The sequence below is a fragment of the Trichoplusia ni genome, unplaced genomic scaffold (assembly GCF_003590095.1).
Source record: "Trichoplusia ni isolate ovarian cell line Hi5 unplaced genomic scaffold, tn1 tig00002967, whole genome shotgun sequence".
In the NCBI taxonomy this organism is placed as follows: domain Eukaryota; kingdom Metazoa; phylum Arthropoda; class Insecta; order Lepidoptera; family Noctuidae; genus Trichoplusia; species Trichoplusia ni.
Window position 1 is genome coordinate 608,467 of NW_020800309.1, and position 19,203 is coordinate 627,669.

General features: G+C 35.1%; 1 protein-coding gene across 1 annotated transcript; it reads right to left on the minus strand.

The window, feature by feature from the left end:
- Window positions 1–854: 854 nt before the first annotated feature.
- On the minus strand, window positions 855–15,516 carry LOC113507607 (WASH complex subunit 3-like). Its single transcript, XM_026890464.1, has 11 exons — window positions 15,463–15,516; window positions 14,834–14,971; window positions 13,116–13,235; window positions 10,408–10,530; window positions 10,004–10,068; window positions 9,410–9,502; window positions 8,597–8,675; window positions 8,033–8,113; window positions 7,850–7,932; window positions 7,586–7,667; window positions 855–7,290 (listed from the first exon to the last, which is right to left on the minus strand). The coding sequence occupies exons 2-11, from the start codon at window positions 14,871–14,873 to the stop codon at window positions 6,752–6,754; spliced, it is 1,305 nt and encodes a 434-aa protein (XP_026746265.1). The 5' UTR covers window positions 14,874–14,971; window positions 15,463–15,516; the 3' UTR covers window positions 855–6,751.
- Window positions 15,517–19,203: the final 3,687 nt, after the last annotated feature.

The following is a 19,203-nucleotide window of genomic DNA, read 5'->3' on the forward strand; positions in this document are numbered from 1 at the left end:
AAATGAATAGCAATTATACTAAACTATTAACTACGGTATGGTTGCAGTATTTTTGAAGTATTTTATTTTAATTCTTATTCTCATCGGGATAGGGTTGACTAATAAACTAAAAATCTACATAATATTTGTTCATGAAACCTTCAAAATAAAGAGCTGCAGCGATATTACATAACTCTCAAAATTCCTACGCTCTTTCCTTTTTCACTTGTATGTTGGACTCTCTTAGAATTTCACCTTAAACAGTAACGTGTTCGCTAGTAAATTTTGATCAAGTTCATTACTTGACAAAAGGTTCTTCTCAAAACGCACAGCGTATACTGCGACAGCGCAGTTTGCAGTTAAATGAGATTGTGACTTTTGGAATTTATAAATAGGGCTACAACGGTAGCTTGAATTGAAAGTGAGGTCATATCTGCTGGTCTTTTGCTAGGCCTACATAACTAACATGCAGTGGACTTTAAAAATAAATACTCTCATCTGACTGGGAGTCCTCCACCCGAGCTCTGGAAAAACCACAATAGGGGTTACCAGAATCTCTTTTGAGAAGTGGGTGTATTATCGCATTGTGGAAGCGGGACGCCCCTCTACGCAGTGTAGTGCGCTGTGAGGCTTCCACAACTGCCAAAGTCTTACTTCAAGGGGTGGTAGTAGACTCGTAGGGCTCATGGGTCACGATCATTCGTGATGGGAGGTCCAAGGTAGCTTCAGCTACAGAACTATATTAGAAGATTTTGATATTGGATGTGATTTGGGACAAATTTTTATTTTATTATATGAAACGATTCTTTCGAAAAATGGAAAACTCACTACGTCCTACGACACCTACAATTCATAAAACACAAAAATGACATACAACCTTATTATGAAGCTTTATTGGTGAGCAAAAATTAAAATATCTAGTTATTTATTTTAATTTCTAAATATATTATTCGTCCTACTTTAATTATAAGAGACAAAGGCGAGTTTCTATTTAGTGTCTAGAACAACTTGACTGTTTACTTCTTACAAACATTAAAAAATATATGAAATTATGCTTGATGACAAGAGTATGAAAACACACTTGAAGAATATCGTTATTTTTATACAAAGACTGCATACACGTGTTCAGAACATATTTTTGTAAGGTTAGTATCATCTTACATTGGTTTATAAAAACCCAAGTTGCATACTAGGTATGAAAAAGGCAAATTTAAGACAAAAAAAAATGTTTTGACCTTCAACATAATTCCCTCATCTTAAAAACTACTTTAAGAGATTTACATAAGACTGAATTTGCGACAAAACCAAACGTTTTCAGAACTACCGACGTCGTAAAATCTTTCTGTTACTTTAGTTCAGGACTGTGTAATTAGGGTTTTTATACATCAATGCCATCGTACTGCTCAAAACAGTCAAGTTAATCATACATAAAGGGCTTTACAGACTAGAAGGAAACGATTAAGTTAGTGTGAAACGTTCTTTGTATGATATCACACAATAAATTACATAAAATCATCACTATCACTTTTCGTGAGTCTCTACATCTTTTGACTTCCATAAGTGTATTTAAAAATATATTATACAAGATTATTGCAATGTATTCCCAAATTTGACAAGTTTTGTCTTTACAATGATTTTGATACAGGGTGCGTGTAAGTGCATTGTACAGTTTTTTTGTACAGTTTTTTTGTACAGTTTTTACTTAGTTTTTTACCATGATGGTAACAAATTGTATCTGGTTATGATATTTACATAATTTTTAAGGATACTTCGGTAAATAATAAAAACCTGTGTTTTAACAAACACCAGTCAGTTTCGAAATATCGTTACGTGGAAAAAGATTTTTTACAGGCCAAAAAAAATCAGTTGGATTCTCCCTGACAAACTTTGTGTGGATGACAGGTTTTTTAAAGGTTTTTAGGTTTTGAAAATTCTTCATTTCTGTGCACATAAAGTAGTGTCTTTCGAAGTAAGACTATGGTGTGTTAAAACACTCGATATTATCAGGCACAAAGGTAAAAACTGATTACCTAACAATGATCAGAACATTACATTTTGGAGTTAGAAGCGCTTTTAAATTATGCCCCGACATTTTTTAATCACAATACAGTTAAATTATAGAGGCTGGGCAATCAAAGCAGGACTGTAGCCGTTATGGAAGCGAGAGGTGACTACATCATCACGGCATCTCTTTCCAACACGTTCCAAGTCCTGCTTAGGAGCTCTTATTACAAATTATCTGCATATTGTTCTGTTACTTAGAGCAATAGTGAAAATAAAACAAAGCGCAATGAAAAAAACAATGTCTGACATTACACAGGCTGTTTGGTAGATCAATAGTTTCTTAGAGAGATCATGCTTTTAGTATGATAACATCTTAATGAAGTGTGCTTTACATAATAAAATAAATATATAATGAAAACAGAAACAGGTTGAAAAGATTGAATAAATAAAACACGCTTTTTAGACATTAAAACATAATAACAACGGAAATACAATCCACATAGTATAAACACGCTTAAAATATTCATCGGTCTACCAAACACCCTGAATAAAACTTATACTGAAATCAACTTTACATTTAGGTACATAATGTCAAAATGTCATTTTGTACAAAATTCGTATAATTCAAAAACAATTTCGTTTAAAGACTTTGTGTGCATACAGTATACATGTTAAAAATAATTTTATAACGCAAATCTTATGCTCGTTTGCTAAATGGAAGACCGAAGTAACATTCAATTTTTGATATAACCAAAAAAATAATACTAAGCATAAAGTCTTTAAAACGCGAGTCTTATATTTGGTCCTGAATACTGAACACTGAGATTAAAAGGACCCTTTGATTGTAAAGTCTAAAGGAAAACCAAAAGTGGTCTAAATGTCCACTACAGTTGACTTTTACACTAGAAATAGATAAACTTCCTCTTAAAGGCACGAGAAACTAACGTAAAAAGAAATAAAGTATCTAACTGTGGTCGTGATTCTTAACTTCAAGACGTTACTCCAATCTGAAGAAAGCGACAGTCAGAAAAGCCTCATCGATTATTAACACATTATCACGGCCCCAATTCCGCGCAATTCCCGATAAATGATTTAAATTAAACAATTCGTTGACTAAATGATTACAATACAAGCAGTGCCAGATTTAATCCAATATCCATTCATTCATCGGCAATTGTAAATAGTGGAATTTGGGGTCTAGATTGATGCCGTTTCCTAGAATACTGGTTTTAAACAGCCTAATGAATCCGTCCCCAGACTATCTCGACTACCACTTTAGTATTTTGTAACAAAATAATAACAAAAAGAGCGATAATTCAAATAATTATCTTCTATACCTTCGTTGTATCCATAAGTCTGAAAATGTAACAAAAAAATTGACTTACTCTGGCTCCAGGCCTTTCCCTATAGATAATAATAAGAACAAAATAAACAAATCGCCTTTCTTTTATTGCTCTACATTTATCTAAACTTGACATCAGTTCAAATTAAAAGTTTTAAGTTAAAAATTAAACCATACTTTTAACCTTTATCGCAAGCAATTAAGTCTTTTCCTATGCATAAACCACTGGAATTAAACATCAGGTACCTTCTATACTAATTTCTTTATTAATATTTTTGCTAAGTCTACGAGATCTTTAAATCTTCAGATCATAATTACATTGATACTCATTAATTATAACATTACACAAATAAAAAAGGGAAGTGTGACCACGAATATGCAAGTTAGGAATGTACCTACTAAAATAAGAATAATAACGAAATTGAATTTACAAATCTAAGCTCTGCTCTAAGCTTTTACATATATAGAGCCGGTCTATGACAAGACGAAAACAAATGCATGACTCTTCCTTCAAGAGATGGTTATAATCACTGGTTTTACAAAATTAACGCTAAGATCGTTTGGCACTCGTGATAATTTTATCTAAAAAACTAATGCCATACAAAGTCATGGATTCGTAAGCACAAAGAGAATAATGTTTTGTCCAGCACCAAAAGCCTGTGTCACAGGTTTAACAATAAGGATTTGAAGTTAATGATTTAGGTAGCTAAGCAACGGAAAAACGAAAACAGAAAATCACGATTTCAACTTTATAATGGAGTCACATTATTAAAATGCATGATCATTGGTAGTAGAATTCAACATATTCATGATCACCTTGATTTGTGTAAATATATAAATAAGGAGTACAAAAAAACAATTCAATAATACAAATAACACGTATACTGTATGCACGTTTATTAACTTTAAGACAAGCTACTATTAAAATAAGGTTGATTATCTAATGTATTACATAATTACAGTTCAGTTCCAATTTCGCACTACATTGGAAGATTAGGCCTTTCATACACGAGTCAACATACACTAGCGACGAATGAAATCTCTGAACAACCGCCAAACAAACTCGTGGAGACGCGTACATGGGCATTTGTCGTTTGAGACTAAAGTCGTCTGGCAACAGGGGCTTGCGTTGCATCGTGTAAAAAGACCAGAAGTGTAGACATTTCGCATTTACCACAAAACTATGACTAAGATTAGACACTTGAAATCTATTGCACTTATTTCTTATGGGTGAGGGAAATGCAAAGAATTCAGAAAAGCTTAGCATTCGGGGAATAAGTGACAAACATTGCATCATGTAAACACAGTAATTAATTAGTGTTCAACTGTAGGCTTTCATCTGTATTAGGATGAAGCTAATATCGGACTTACGATGGAAGACCACCGGACCTGAGGGTATTATGATATATATGAGACGAATTCAATTTTCATAATATGAGTCTCTTCAATTAAAATATAGTATTCAGCTGAATAGTGTATTCTATACAGATAAAACATTATTTTCTCAAGAAAGAACTATATAATACAGTTTGGTTGAATGCGTTCTGATAGTTATACCGGCCATCACATGTTTCCTAAATAACATACAATATGTATGTATATTTACATCCAATCATTTCGACCTCATAATCCCTATAACAGCGAATGTTCTGTAAATAAAAACAGTCTAGAACATTCTTCGCTTCATGTACGTATACAACCTTCTTGGGTCTCTCGTCAATATCGCTGATTTACTAGATGAGAAATGTTGTTACCCGAAAAAAACCTGTATCGGGTCGATTAGGAACTTTCTTTCGATTTTGGTTGTCACTGCCTCGGAGTAAGGGGTGAATAGAAAAGTGTACTTTACATCGGTTTTTCGCTTCTATAATGAAAAGTCCTGCTTCTACAAAGAGATCATTCTTTGAACCATGTTGTAGGTAACTCTGCTTTAGATCGTTATCTTTCTATTGAGATTTTTTGTTTATCATTACAGCAACGCTAATGAACGTATTTTAGAACGACACTGCTAATCGACATTCTAAAATGTCAATCTGTATTATATCAACTTTTCACTTGACAATGACAAAGCCAGTATGACACTCAACAGTGACTTTTGACTTCATCTCGGCTAGGAGCAAAATCGCCAGTCGTCAACAAAAGTCATCTAGTAAACCAACGACTGTTCAAAATCACATCTCATTCACACCTCACACATTTCATACGCATAGCTGCTAATATGTCTCCTAAGGAACAGGAATGATGACTTTAATATTGATCGTCAGATAGATAAATAAAAAGGAGTTTTTATATCATACATACATTTTGTATTAAACTTCTATTAAGTAATCAGTTTAAATTCAAAATTTATTTCCAAAACCAAAACATGGATACCTTTTTATCTAAATGACGGTCTATTTTTTTATGAATACCGCCATCATCCTATCTTCCTAATTCTGTAAAATTTTACATAATGACCTCGAGATTTATGACTAAATATAAGGTTGGTCATATGAAAATATTGCAGAATGATCAAGTACTTATGATAATACTATTTACAACATTTCGAGATATCGAAATAACTTTGAGAGTATAGTCCTTAGTATAAGCTATTCTCATTTTACATATCTGACTCCTTTACATTGTACTAAAGAGACTGTTTAACTAAATTCGAATATTCTATGACCTGAGATAGTAGTTGCTTAACACATACTTTGGCTTGCCAAATTCTCTGAATAAAACTATCTTGCCTATTTATCATAAAAGGAATTCCATAATGTTATTATTAACCTTATAAGTTGCAACACATACAAAACTATGGTACGCGCCCTAAAAATGAATAATTATATCCCGATAAGATCACGATTCGTTTCAAATCAACCTTTATTTCGTGATCGTTAAGCTACTATTTTGCTTGTACAACATTCTGACAGGCATTATCCAATGTATGCACTCAGAAATGTATTTACATCTCAGTCTAAAAGCCATAACAGTACTAATAAAACTGATTACTTTAAGAGTATTTTGTAAAGGGATAAAAATGCTTATAACTGATATGAATAGTCTGACTTAGGACCTATCGTCCAGTTCACTATCTTGCCGATATAGTGGGATACCTATTGACAAAATACTATATGAATATTAACATCATAGGTCGGTAAGTACCACAGAGTCAAAACAAATGGAATGCTAAAGTGCTGTAAGAACTAACACTAATAAACGGCAGTCTTTCTACAATACATAAGAGTACATAGACTTATTAGACGTCAAAATATATTTTTCAAGTCTAATCCGATGTATCTCATCTCTAATATAATATAGACGGAGTATATTGACCACTCCATTTGCTACATACTCTGTGGTCGGTACTGTAAAATGAAACTCACTCATACTTCCTTATAACCTCGTCTTTTATAAAGTATAGAACACTACACACATCACTTCACTTCACCAAAACCTGGGTCTGGGTCCCATCCATCTGTTTGTGGGTCGGGGGCCGTTTCGCGGCCACGACTGTTGGGGGGAAAAGGCTGGGGGCCTGAAATTAGTCCGCGGACCCCAATTTCGGGGGAACCTTGGGTTGATAAAGGGTCTTGGCTGAGGCGGTTGCCAGTTGTCGCTGGTGAAGTCTTCGAATGGCGGCGAGGGGTTGCGGACTTCGACTGGGACCTTGTCAAGTCCTCGGTTTCGCAAGTCTTCCTCGTAGGCGCTATCGTTTGAGTTTTCTTCTGTTAGATCGAAGGTGTGTTGGAAAGGGAGGTTGAAGTTCTTGAGAGAGGGCGGCATGGCGTCAAAGGGGTTAACCATGGGGGGTATGATGGGTGCGGACCGCGATTCCTTCTTCTCGCTGTTGATTTGTATGAGGTTTGTATGGTTCATGTCGTTGTGCACCTTTCCGTTGTCACCGCCGACTAAAACTTTGTTGTTATTGTTGAAGCTGTGGCGTCGCTCCGATTGGTTTAGCTGTGCGCTTTGGTACATAGCCTCTGAAAATATTTACAGGGCAATTTTCAATTAAAAACAATACCTTCAGTTAATTTGAACAAAATAATTTAATTTAGCCTAGAAGGCAGCAATAGCATGAGAAGTAGACAATAATTGTAATTTAAAATAACATCATAAATATAAAAACAGACTGACTAGTAAATAAAAGCAGTCGCAATTGTGAAACAAAGATAGCACACTACGCCCTCTCTACTCTAAGTCCGCAATAGTTTTACTTTAAAGGATATTGGTTGACTCTCAGATTTTGCAGTATATTCATAACATAGTAATTCTTACGTGTGTCTTCATCTTCAGATAAGTCCATGTCGACGCTTTCGACGATATCCGACGGCGGCACCATGGGAGGCACTCTGTAATCCTAAATTAAAATACAGTTATATATAATCATGATACGAAGAACAAGTGTCGTGATGGCTTTGTGGTTTAATACCCGTTGGTTAATTTCATACAGCCACTACTTTTTAAAGTTATATGTACTATATTAGTAAATCTAAAACATTGAAAGAATTTCTAATATCGAAGCCAAACATCTGCACTTACTTGATCCATCGAATTGATCGGTATTATCGGTCGCGGCGTTTGCTGCTGATGTGTTAACGGTATTAGGTTTCTGTGATCTACATCTGAAAACACAAAGTTTAACGTCACATACTTTACTTCATTATAAATACTAGAATCATTAAGAAACCGTCGAAAGGAAGCAATAATTAAACATAAATGTACCTTGATGTATCGTTGGATGTCGAATGGGAGCCACAGGCGGCGCCAGCGCCGGTAACAGCCTCTGATCTACATCTTCCAACTCTATTCAACATAGTATCACAAGTATCAGTCAGTAATACGCGGAAAGTGAATCGGACGATATAATAATTATGCAATTATATATAAACAATGCAACAAAATTTCAAAATTCAACTCAGACAGGACTCGATCCTGCAACTTCTGGCTGAGTAAGGAAAACGTCGTGACAAAACCTAGTCGTCGAAGAATATTTCAAGGATGTGTTGAGCCACAAGGAAAACCATACAGTTTCAATACCAGTTTGAACATGAACCACACGGTAATACACAAGTACAGTTAATGACTACCCGGATAGCCGACTGGTTGACATCACCACGCCAAACCCACTGCTCACGACCTACCACGAGATTGTATGGTCCACGAATGCCTGTCCCGAGTCTGGGTGTCTTTGTGCATGTGACTTAAATGTTAGTGAAACTCCCCGCGATACAAAGATTAAATTCCTTAATTCTCTTTTTTAAAAGAGTATCCATATTAAATACTTACGTGGTATGAGTGGCAGCGCCGGCGGCGGCGGTGGAGGGGGCAGGATGCCTCGGTGATCCACATCTACCGCCGCGATCTCCTAGGCAAATATACATAGTCAGCATAAACGTATACACATGAGAAAACATTGGAAGACTTTATTCCTTACACATAAAAGTCATATTAAATATCTTGGGAACATCCTTGATTACTATCAAACAAATTTTCCCTGAGTGGCTTTATTTTGATGAGACGTCCAAGAATTTTCCGTTCAACTATAAATAGTGGTGCATAAAAGAGGAAGCAAGGATAAAAATAATCGATTAGATGATTCTCAAGAATGAATTCGAAAGAAAGAGCAAAACAAACAACACATAATTATAGTACTTTAATAATTATTATTTTTTTAGTTACTTTGCAAAACGATGAACAATGCTTAAACCTTTCCTTTATAGGAAGAGATCTATGCCCAGCAGTGGTTATCTATATCTATAGGCTTATTTGACTTAGAGTGACGGAGCGCAGAGGAACTTGTATTACGCCTAAATAATATAAGTAATAATATTGTTGCAGTTGTGGAATCGAACACTGTTCTTCGCCATCTAGTGTGTTTTAACTAATTCAACAGTTCTATTTTTAGAGATGGTGAAAGAATTTATAAGTAATTGCGAATGACGTCAAATGCAAAATATTTATTTGTTTAGTGTGTATCGATAGGTTTTTATCGTGGTATAAATTCAGTGTTAAGTGTGAAAGGTAATGTGTAGTTTTAGGGGCGGCGTTGTGTAGGGTGCTAGTGTAAGGTACGGGCGTGTGGTAGTGCAGTAGTATTACCTGTCGCGGGTAGTGTTCTGGCGGCGGCACGGGCGGCGCGGGCGGCGGCGACTCGGGCGGCTCCGCGAAGGCCGCGCCCGCGAGCGGCAGCCGCTACAACCGAAACACAACTCATAACTATCATTGTCTCGCTCGGACCTAAGCCGCAGCTAGAAAACTATAGTAAGGCCAACAAGACGAGATAAAAAACGTAAACAAGCGGACTGAGTTATATTGCAATATCGAGTGATTATTATGCCTGTCCTTATAACTCGTACGCGCAGTTATGACGTCAGTTAGTCGATGACAGCTGTCGTTATGTGTTTCGTGGTACAAGAAAGCAGTCAGTGCGGCAGTTGTCAACATTTGGTCTGCCATGTTGTGAACAAGTTCATTCCTTCATTTTTGTCAAAATCCTAACTTTACTGAAATAAAAATGTTAATCAAGCTTCTTATACACGTCCCCTTTTGTCTTGTCTTCAAACGTCTACGTTATTTAGCTATGCTTTTAGTTCTTTATTCCACTTCTAGATAGCAATGTCAGTATGATTGATAAGGGAGATACTTTGCTATGCGTCGTTGTAACATACCGCTGTAAGTTTATTTTTCACTTACCGGAGCATTCCAACTACTACTCCATGGACTGGTTGGTTCCGGGTGGTAAACGGGTTCTGGATCATCTGAAACAATGTAATATCGGATGATTTTTGTATTTTATAGTGATTTTCTCTTACACGACTTAAGCTTTAAGAATCTTTTTAATCGGGTTTATTCACAAAGGCTTCATTGGTGAGGTGGCATATACCACTCAACAGAAATAGTTCAATAGAGCAGTAATATTTCAGGCAATTAGTGACTGTAGATGATGAGGTGACAGAATTTTGACCCACGTAGTTGGCAGGTGGGGACCTTTTTTTCCTTCACCTCTTTTGTTGCAGTTCTTGGGTTATAAGCTAGCTTTCGATGATAAGACCTTTGACTTGGTACGCCTATAGTCAATGTTGAAAAAGTAATCATACCATTGATTTCCATGGTGCCATAGAAGGAAGTGGGCGGCGGCGGGTTGCCGGGCGTATCTGGCGTTAGCAAGTCCAACCCAGGCAGTGTGTCTTGTGTCTTCTGCGATATCGACGCGTTCGTCACTGTAACATAATGCTTATTTACTCACACACCCAGAGGCAAATGTTTTATGATAGCCGAAAAGAGACTTTAAAATGATATATATGTCTAAAGTTCAAAATTGATTGACAAAAAGTCACACGAAAATACTCGCACGTTATCAAAGTCATATTTTATTAACAATTTTGCACTTTATACCGATAGTTTTAAGGTCTGCTTTAAGTTTCATAAAGATTTTCGCTGCGTTATGTTCAGGCAAATTTGTGCTGGCTATCTTAGACAATGTTACATCGCATAAGCACTCTCACGAATACAAAGCTTCAAATGAATGGGGATGACATTTTCAATGAGTGACGAGATTTGAATTGCAAGTATAAAACATCAAAGTTTCGAGAGTTCTTCCAAAAGATTATTTCGGAAGGCACGTTAAATTGTGGGCCCCGGCAGTTATTCATACGTCTTTGACAGTCGTTACAGGTAGTCAGAAGTCTGAAAGTCTGACAACCAGTCTAAATAAGGGGTATCGTGCTGCCCAAGTAACTGGGTTAAAGAGGTCAGATTGGCAGTCGCTCCTTGTATTTATCTGAATCCGGTTAGACTGGAAGCCGAACCCAACATAGTAATGAAAAGCTTAGGCCGATGATGAAGTACAATTAATTTCCAAAATAAATGGTGTTTGTATTCAAAAGGGCTCAGGAAATTTATACAGGGCCGAGAGAGGTGTAACTGTCATATAAGAAGCCATGAGATAATTTCCTTTGTCCATTTATCTATACCTACATTCTATGGATAATATGATCTATGATAATATTGCAAATGGAAATCAAGTTCTATCTATCATGTACTGGGCCTGTAGCGAGAATTATTTTATACTGCTAAGTAAACATAAGTAATAATATAATATGAGGTAAAATGGGTACACGGGTATTATGACTAACGGGCACACAACCACATGGCAAGGTTCCAAGCAAAGTTGTTTGCTAAAGCTTAATAAAAGATCAAGGCTTAGGTAGGTAATGGTCTAAAATGTGTATTCGTCTCCACATGCTAGTTGACGTGACGTGTCGTGACGTGTGCTAGGAAAAGTGACGAAAAAAGACAAAAAAGTAAAAAAACATAACATACTTGTAGAGTTAATAGTCTACTTTCACACTTTTACTGTATGCCTTATGGATATAAGCAAGTTGAAGATAAAAATGATGATACAAGTTTCTTTTATAAAACATTATTAAATGCCAATGCAACACGATTCGAGCACAGCCTGATTGAATGTTATAGTTATTAAGCAAAATGCCGATAATATAAAAAAAATATGTCCAGAAATCTAAATTAAAAGAAATATAATATTATGTAGGTATAGCAAATCTCCAAACTGATTACAATAAAGTTGATTTTGTTTTTAATTCTTATATTAAAATCGCTTGTGATGCACTTAAAACAATTTCAAATGTAATGAGATAAAACAATAATTGAGTTTAAAAGAGTTGAGAAATAAAATGATGAACTAACATTTTTTACAATGAGGTTAAGGTATAAGGTTTAATTTGGCACAAAACGTTAGCATACAATTTATAACAATTATCTTTTGTAAACAGAACAAAGAAAAACAGCAAAACGTGTACTATGACATAGGACTATTTTCACTGTGGAAGCGAGACGGCAGCGTAATAAAAAATAGACTTTAAAAGTACTTTTATAAGGTGCAAAATTGCTAAAACCAATGCTTTGAGAACACGCATCTCGATTCCACCAATGAAGGTGACGGTACTGCTTGGGGCGGAAATACAACATCTTATCATGCAAACACAAAAAAAAAAGCCGTGCATATACATGGATCAGTGGAACTAGGTAAATATTTTGTTAAAAATTAATAACTTAAATAGAACTTTTCATGTATAAAACACACATTTATATACAGCGTGTAGCGCAAAACCCGAATATTAAAATAAACGCTTCGAATATCTAATGTCCTTTTTTAAGTAATAAAAGGGCCATTGGCATTATGATATATATGCAAACGTTGCATCGTATTGTTCAAATTATAAGGCAGAAGCAATCTTTTCAAGGCTGTTTTTAAAGTCACATCGCCGTCAACACCAACGCCCAAAATGTATGCGGCGTAAGAAGAACTCAGAACTAATATCTATAACTACATGCATATTGATCTTTTTCATTTGCTAGCTTCTTCTTTTTGTCTTCTACTTGCATCGAAAGGAACTGTAATCAATATTTTCCTTCTGCCTTCTTTTTATTAATTTTGGTTGTGTATTCCAAGACTAGTTAATCGTATTTTTCGACACAACGATTATTTCCAAGGTTATCGTTGGTTTCAATGTACATAGATTACAAAAGTTTCAATGACGGGAATTAGAGGCAGGATTGTTCCATTAAAAAAAAAACATGAATATAATAATTCCCAACTCGCACGCAACGCCATCTAGTGTCAACTTTAGCACAGCTTGTATTATGATAGATAAATTGACTCAGCTTGCGGTCAGCGTGACTCTAAAATCAGCCTTATACTACAGTCTTCGTTACACACTGTACTTAGTAACTAACTTTAACTTGTAACAATCTATAACAAACCAGACATACAGACAAAACTAACCTGAGTTATTGTCAGGCACGTTCGCATTATTATCATTGGTAATAAGGTTTTTTATAACGTCATTTATAGTAAAATCTTGCTTATCGTTCGGCCTACTGTTTATAACTTCGATTTTGTTGGCTGAAATTCAAAATCGATTGTCACTTAAACACTACTATGCAAGCTTATTAAGGTTAAAATCCGTTTACAACCGGCAAAAAAAATTGTGCATAAATGCTGGACAAAATGTGACAGTTGACACATAACGCTCTCTCGTTGAGAATGTTGAGATCTCGATGTCAATTTTTGTCAAACAATTATGCACTTTATTCGCATAAATTCACAGTTAATTTTCGAGTGTCATACAGACAATTTCTGCTGAATGCATGTTAATGTACACCCATAAAAAATTCGTTATTCATATACATACACCGTGATTTTTTAATCGTCTTACAACAGCAGCCCAGTTCTTGTATCCAATGAGTAGAACACGTTCATGATAAAAAAATAGGTATTTATGAGATTTGAATAAATTTAAAATGCAATTTTTATTCATTACTATGATGCAATTCGTAGCTTTTTAGAAACACACCTCTGTTGGGAGCGCGGTCCGAGCCTTGTCACAATGGTGAGGGGCGCGGGCGGCGGCGTATTATCATTTTTAAGAGTATATTTCAGATTTCTCTTGTTTAATTTTTCTTCGTACTTACTATCTTAGTTGATGATAAAAAAATAATAATTGCGCCTAGGGGTATTTTACGTCGGACACATGAACTGGGCTGCTTTTGTAAGACGTCTAAAAAAATCACCGTGTATATGTTCTCTTTTACATTAATCTGATAGATAGCCCAACCCCTCTCTTTCTTAAAAACACCTTAGTATCATCGTGGGTAAAAGATAGTCACTCTTTATGTTACTAAATTAAATTTTATACACAATTTATGTACGTAAATGTGGGAAATATACCCTTTGTTTTTTCATGTTCATAATTTTTAACTATCTATCTAACGTCATCATTCCTATTGAAACTAGCGTATTTAAATAATAGCAAATCAATGTAACTTGCTTACGTTCGCAGTTACCTCTGACACCAGCAACATCATAGTCTGTACCAATAGATTTATATGTATATGTCTATAAATCCAAGGTAAGTTCAACTAACATCAAAGAGACCATTTAGTTGTTATTAAATTAACATATAGCATTAATAAATGATGCCGTGATTTGTATAACATTTGAGAGTACACAAATATCGGACCTTACACCATAAACATAAAGACTAATTTTCTTTAAATTACAGAATTGAAATGAATGACTGTCTGCTGTTACAGTTACAACACTCACAGCTTTTCGATAAAATGATTGGAATTGGAATTTTAATATCGCGCTTTTAAAACAAGATCAAATATTAGTAGCAACCCACACTCCGTGCTTATAAAAAACCTTTTTTTTAAGATTCTGTATCCAAAAGGTAAAACGTAACACTATTCAATAATTCAACGCAACACGCACTAATCATCAACAGTTGAAATTTCATTCAGATTCTGTTTTCATTTTTCTAATCTTTCTGTTGTCTTAACGACAAATATAAAATCTTGATTAAGCAACTTTACTTTTTTGGTAACTTTAGCTTCTTTAGCCTGTTTGCATGACACCCTCAGGGTCACGAGTCTGACTCGCAGTTTATCAGTTTTCACGCCCTTTAAACATTATAAATAGAGTAATTACTTCACACTTACCACTATTGAGAATTTCCGTCGACTCGTTGAACAACGCCATTGGGTTATCAGACGTAAGAAAAGAGGTTAATCCCAAGTTGTATAGAGATCCATCGGCCGCCAATGACGTATTAAAGGTCTGGTCGATATTATATGCAACTGAAACAAAGATATATTAGTAAATACAAATGAAAAAACAAGCTATTAAACTATGGAAAAGACAATTGATACGAATTCTTAACTTATAGTATGTTATAGTGGAGTACTATGACCACCTTTTAGCTGCAGCATCAAATCAGCTTTATGTTATATCATAGTATTGAGTTGTCATAATATACAAGCATTGCTCTCAAAATTTCTCAGTGCAATCGCAAACCGAGAAGTGTCTCAAATTCAACTAGCAAGATTTGATTACAAGCAGACAGAGATTGTTTTAGAATTTCATTTGAAATAAAATCAGCAACAAGTTCCTTTTGATCAACTTCATGACCTGACAAAAGAGTCATCTTAAAACGAGACAAATGTGATGAGTAATGGTGCTACAGTGTACCAATATTATCACTGAAGCTTGGCTTAACTTGACACATTTTGAAACAATTCAATGAGTATTATGCGTGTATATCTTGTATGGATGACAGGATATTCCTTACTGTCATCATCATCGGTCCTGTCGGCGGGCGCCGGCAGGTCTAAATCCTCGTCGGGCCCGGAGAGGGCACGTCCTCATCGCGCTGCGGCGGCGACGGGGCCGCGTGGGGCAGCGTCGGTATCAACTCGTCCAGCTTGCGTTTTAATACCCGCACTCTTGCTCCAAAGTTCTTGTATGCCTGGATACATTTATTAATTTTTAATTGAGCGATGTCAAAGTCAACACGCCAAGACACCCGGACTCAGAGCTAGGATTCGCGAATCACACAAATACTTATCGTACACGGGGACCAAACCCATGACACGTAACGCACAGTGGCTTAGACGTGATAAAAAGTAGCGTATTGCAGAGCTCTTACAAGCATCTTCCAACTTTACGAGCAGATCGATAAATAGGAAACCGATTGATTAGATAGATTTTGTAATAATAAAAGCTAGTAAATAAGTAGAGTCACAAATAAATCCGTAAAAAACACAGATTTTCGACGTTTTTCGGAACTAAGTAATTTTGAGTCGAAACTACTAGGATGATCCCGATAAATTGGCGAGGTAAACTGCCCTTTTTCAGTCATCATCAGAGTGATGGTAAAGGCGTTTATACTTACATAGGCGACGACTTTAACTTCACCCCTCTGAGTAGAATAGTACTGATTGGCAGATGTTAGGAGGGCTAGCAGTGCTTCCCTAGCAACTATCTCTCTCTGTAACGCTTGCGTATACCTCTCCACGCACGCGATGCCATCATTCAACTCCTTTTCTACGTCATCCTTGTTGTTTCTCTCTGTAAATGAGATATTATTGTCATTATTTAAACAAGTAGCCTAGTAGAATGATTCTTGGACTGTCAAGTCGAAAGTCGGAGGTTCAAATCCTACTAGAATCTTGGCAAATTTAGGTCTTAGTAATGATGCCTTGGCGAAAACAGTAAAGGCAAACATGGCGAGGAAACATTAGCATATTTCAGGATGTTTAGACGCCTCTGACACCAGGTTGTACCTCCATCATACTCTAATATATTTTGTGAAATATTTTCACCAGTATGAAATAAATTTTTCATTTTGCCCAGATGATGTTATGATCCATATATAAACTAACTAAATTGTATTTTGTACTTCACACGTTAAAAACATTTTTTTTACTAGTTTACCAAAACTCCTAACATGAACACGTAAAAATAATCACAGTACACACTAAGACATTTATAAAGACGGTAAAATATATAAAAAGCATAAGACTATAAATGACCCAGTACTGGGCACAGGACTCTCCGAAAGGTAAGAACAAAATAAAGCAGTAACAAAAAAGAAAAAACAAGCAATCAAACCTTCATACAGACCCTTAAGACTAGTTCTGAGTGCATCTGCATCGGATAGTTCAAGATGGCTGTCATGGATATCCTTCAGTCTAAGGTCCGTATCAGCTTCTAATACTGCACATTGCTTTACTTTGTTCACAAGTTGAGTAGGCTGTAAGAACAATACAGATGTTCAAATAAAAAAAAATGCTCATTCCTTTTAATAACGTTATATTAAATCGAACTAATGTACCAAAACGCCTGGGCCAATTTTAGTAAAATTTTATATGGAACTAACTCTCTGCTGGCTACTAACTAAAAGGCCGTTAAGCCACAATTGGTCATTTCGTTTCATTTAAATAAAACGTAATCAATATGATTGAATGAAATATATTGTTTATTGTGCACAAACACTTTGTCTACATATATAACTTGCAACCACATTCTTAGGTTGCATAGTTTTCAAGAGACATAAATTCCCCCTTATTTTTGCGTTTTCTCCAAAAACACTTTGCTCTTAGCTGCTTTTTAGTTAGTAGACTATAAGATAGAAATATTTTTGCATCAATAAACAACTGTTGAGTGCTGCGGTAACAACTACATTTGTATTGTTAATGTAGACTGCGGAAGAAATTTGATTATTATTGTTCTCAAACATCAAACTAACAAACTCTTCAGAATTTAAATATAAGTTAATTAGCCATAAATATCATACATTCGCTTGGCCATTTAAGCATTAAACTCTAAACATTACTCAATAAGTAGTGTAAATTAGGCAGATTTTGCATAAAATTATTTTACAATCTTACAATAAATAGCTAGGAGACTGATCAAATAAATTAGAAATATTTAATAATTAGAAATTACAATGATTGTTTGTCCACTTGCATCGCAAACAAATGAGATTTCATGACTTCTTACATACATCTAGAGTTGAGACACACTGCTTTATGCTGTAATGCTTCCACTTGCCTAGTAATATTACTTTAAGATGGGATAATAGGCCTTCATTCCATCAATATTTGAATGCAAGAGCGAACATATTCTGTATAGGTTTAACATTAATCGGGTCCATCTGGTATCAGTACAAAAGACTAAAGAATACCTGAAATTCAATAGATTCATCGTCTGTTTTCTTTATTGCCCCTGCACTTAACAAGCCCGTCAGATCTGATAGAAATTCATCATCATACACCGATCTCTGTTCCCAAATTTTGAAGATGCGCAGTATTTTAGGTCGCACTTTTTCATCTCTGAAAGCAACAAAAATTACTTCGATATTAATTTCAAATTCAAATTTTATTTTATTTAGTCTGTTGGTAAAAGTTGTTTATCTCATAGTAGACATGTATGATTGAAACTATCTTAAAGAAAAAGTGTTAAAGGAAAAAATTGTGAAGTTAAGCTACTAGAAAATACAAAGCATGGAAATAGTAGTGCGAACTATAGACAGTTAAGTTTTTTTTAATAATAAGCTAAAATTAAATAACGTTGAGGGGTAACTATAATTGAATACTTTCAAGGATAATGTAGACTAAGCAAATTGTATAGTAGAAACAAAAGTTATGGGAAGGTAGATAGGTAGAGCATACAATTACTTATGATTTTCCCTGCCATAACAATATGTTGTTCTTGTGTACATACCTGACTAAAGGAGTAGCTTTCTGTAAATTGAGCCCCCAGCTCTCTACAAACTCGTAGTTCTTCCTCTTACTGTACTGAATCACATCGTTGGCGAGATAAAACAAAACAAGCCTCTGCTCCACCTTAACCCTCTTCAACACATTCAACCAACTTGATACAATTTTTTTATGATGTGTCCGTTGTTTAAGGCACCATGAAGATAATCCCTGGATACTTTCTTGAGTGTCTTTTAATTGCATTAATCGTTTTTCAAAGGCTAATGTATTAAATTCTTCTGTTTCACCCATTGTTATCAAACTTTTAATGTATCACTGACACTATAACAAGCCGTAGTACGGCAGCATCATAGCACTCATTTAATTTTTCACACTTATTACAGGTAGAATCATCCTTACACGAAGGGTTATGTTCATTTTAGCACAACACGCTAATGTGGACAAATAGACGCAGCGAAAAACCGCGTTGATAGCACTAATTCAGTTCTCGTTAAGAATACATATCTGGCATCGGATATAAAGTTGTTTTGAATTAAGATAACAATACTGTATGCATCAGTTTACTGTTTAGATTAATCTCAAACAAGCTAAACATATACAGAGAAAATGGAAATTATTACGGAACTATTCTCCCAAAGACAACAACCGCCATTTTCTATTTAATATCTTTTTTATCAACCCAACTAAACTAAGCACAAAGGAAGATGACTTATACAGCCATTTTGTGTGTATTAAATTATGTTTATTTATTAAATTATAATAAATGGCACTACATTCGTTAGTAGTTAATAATCTAGGAATTTAAAATC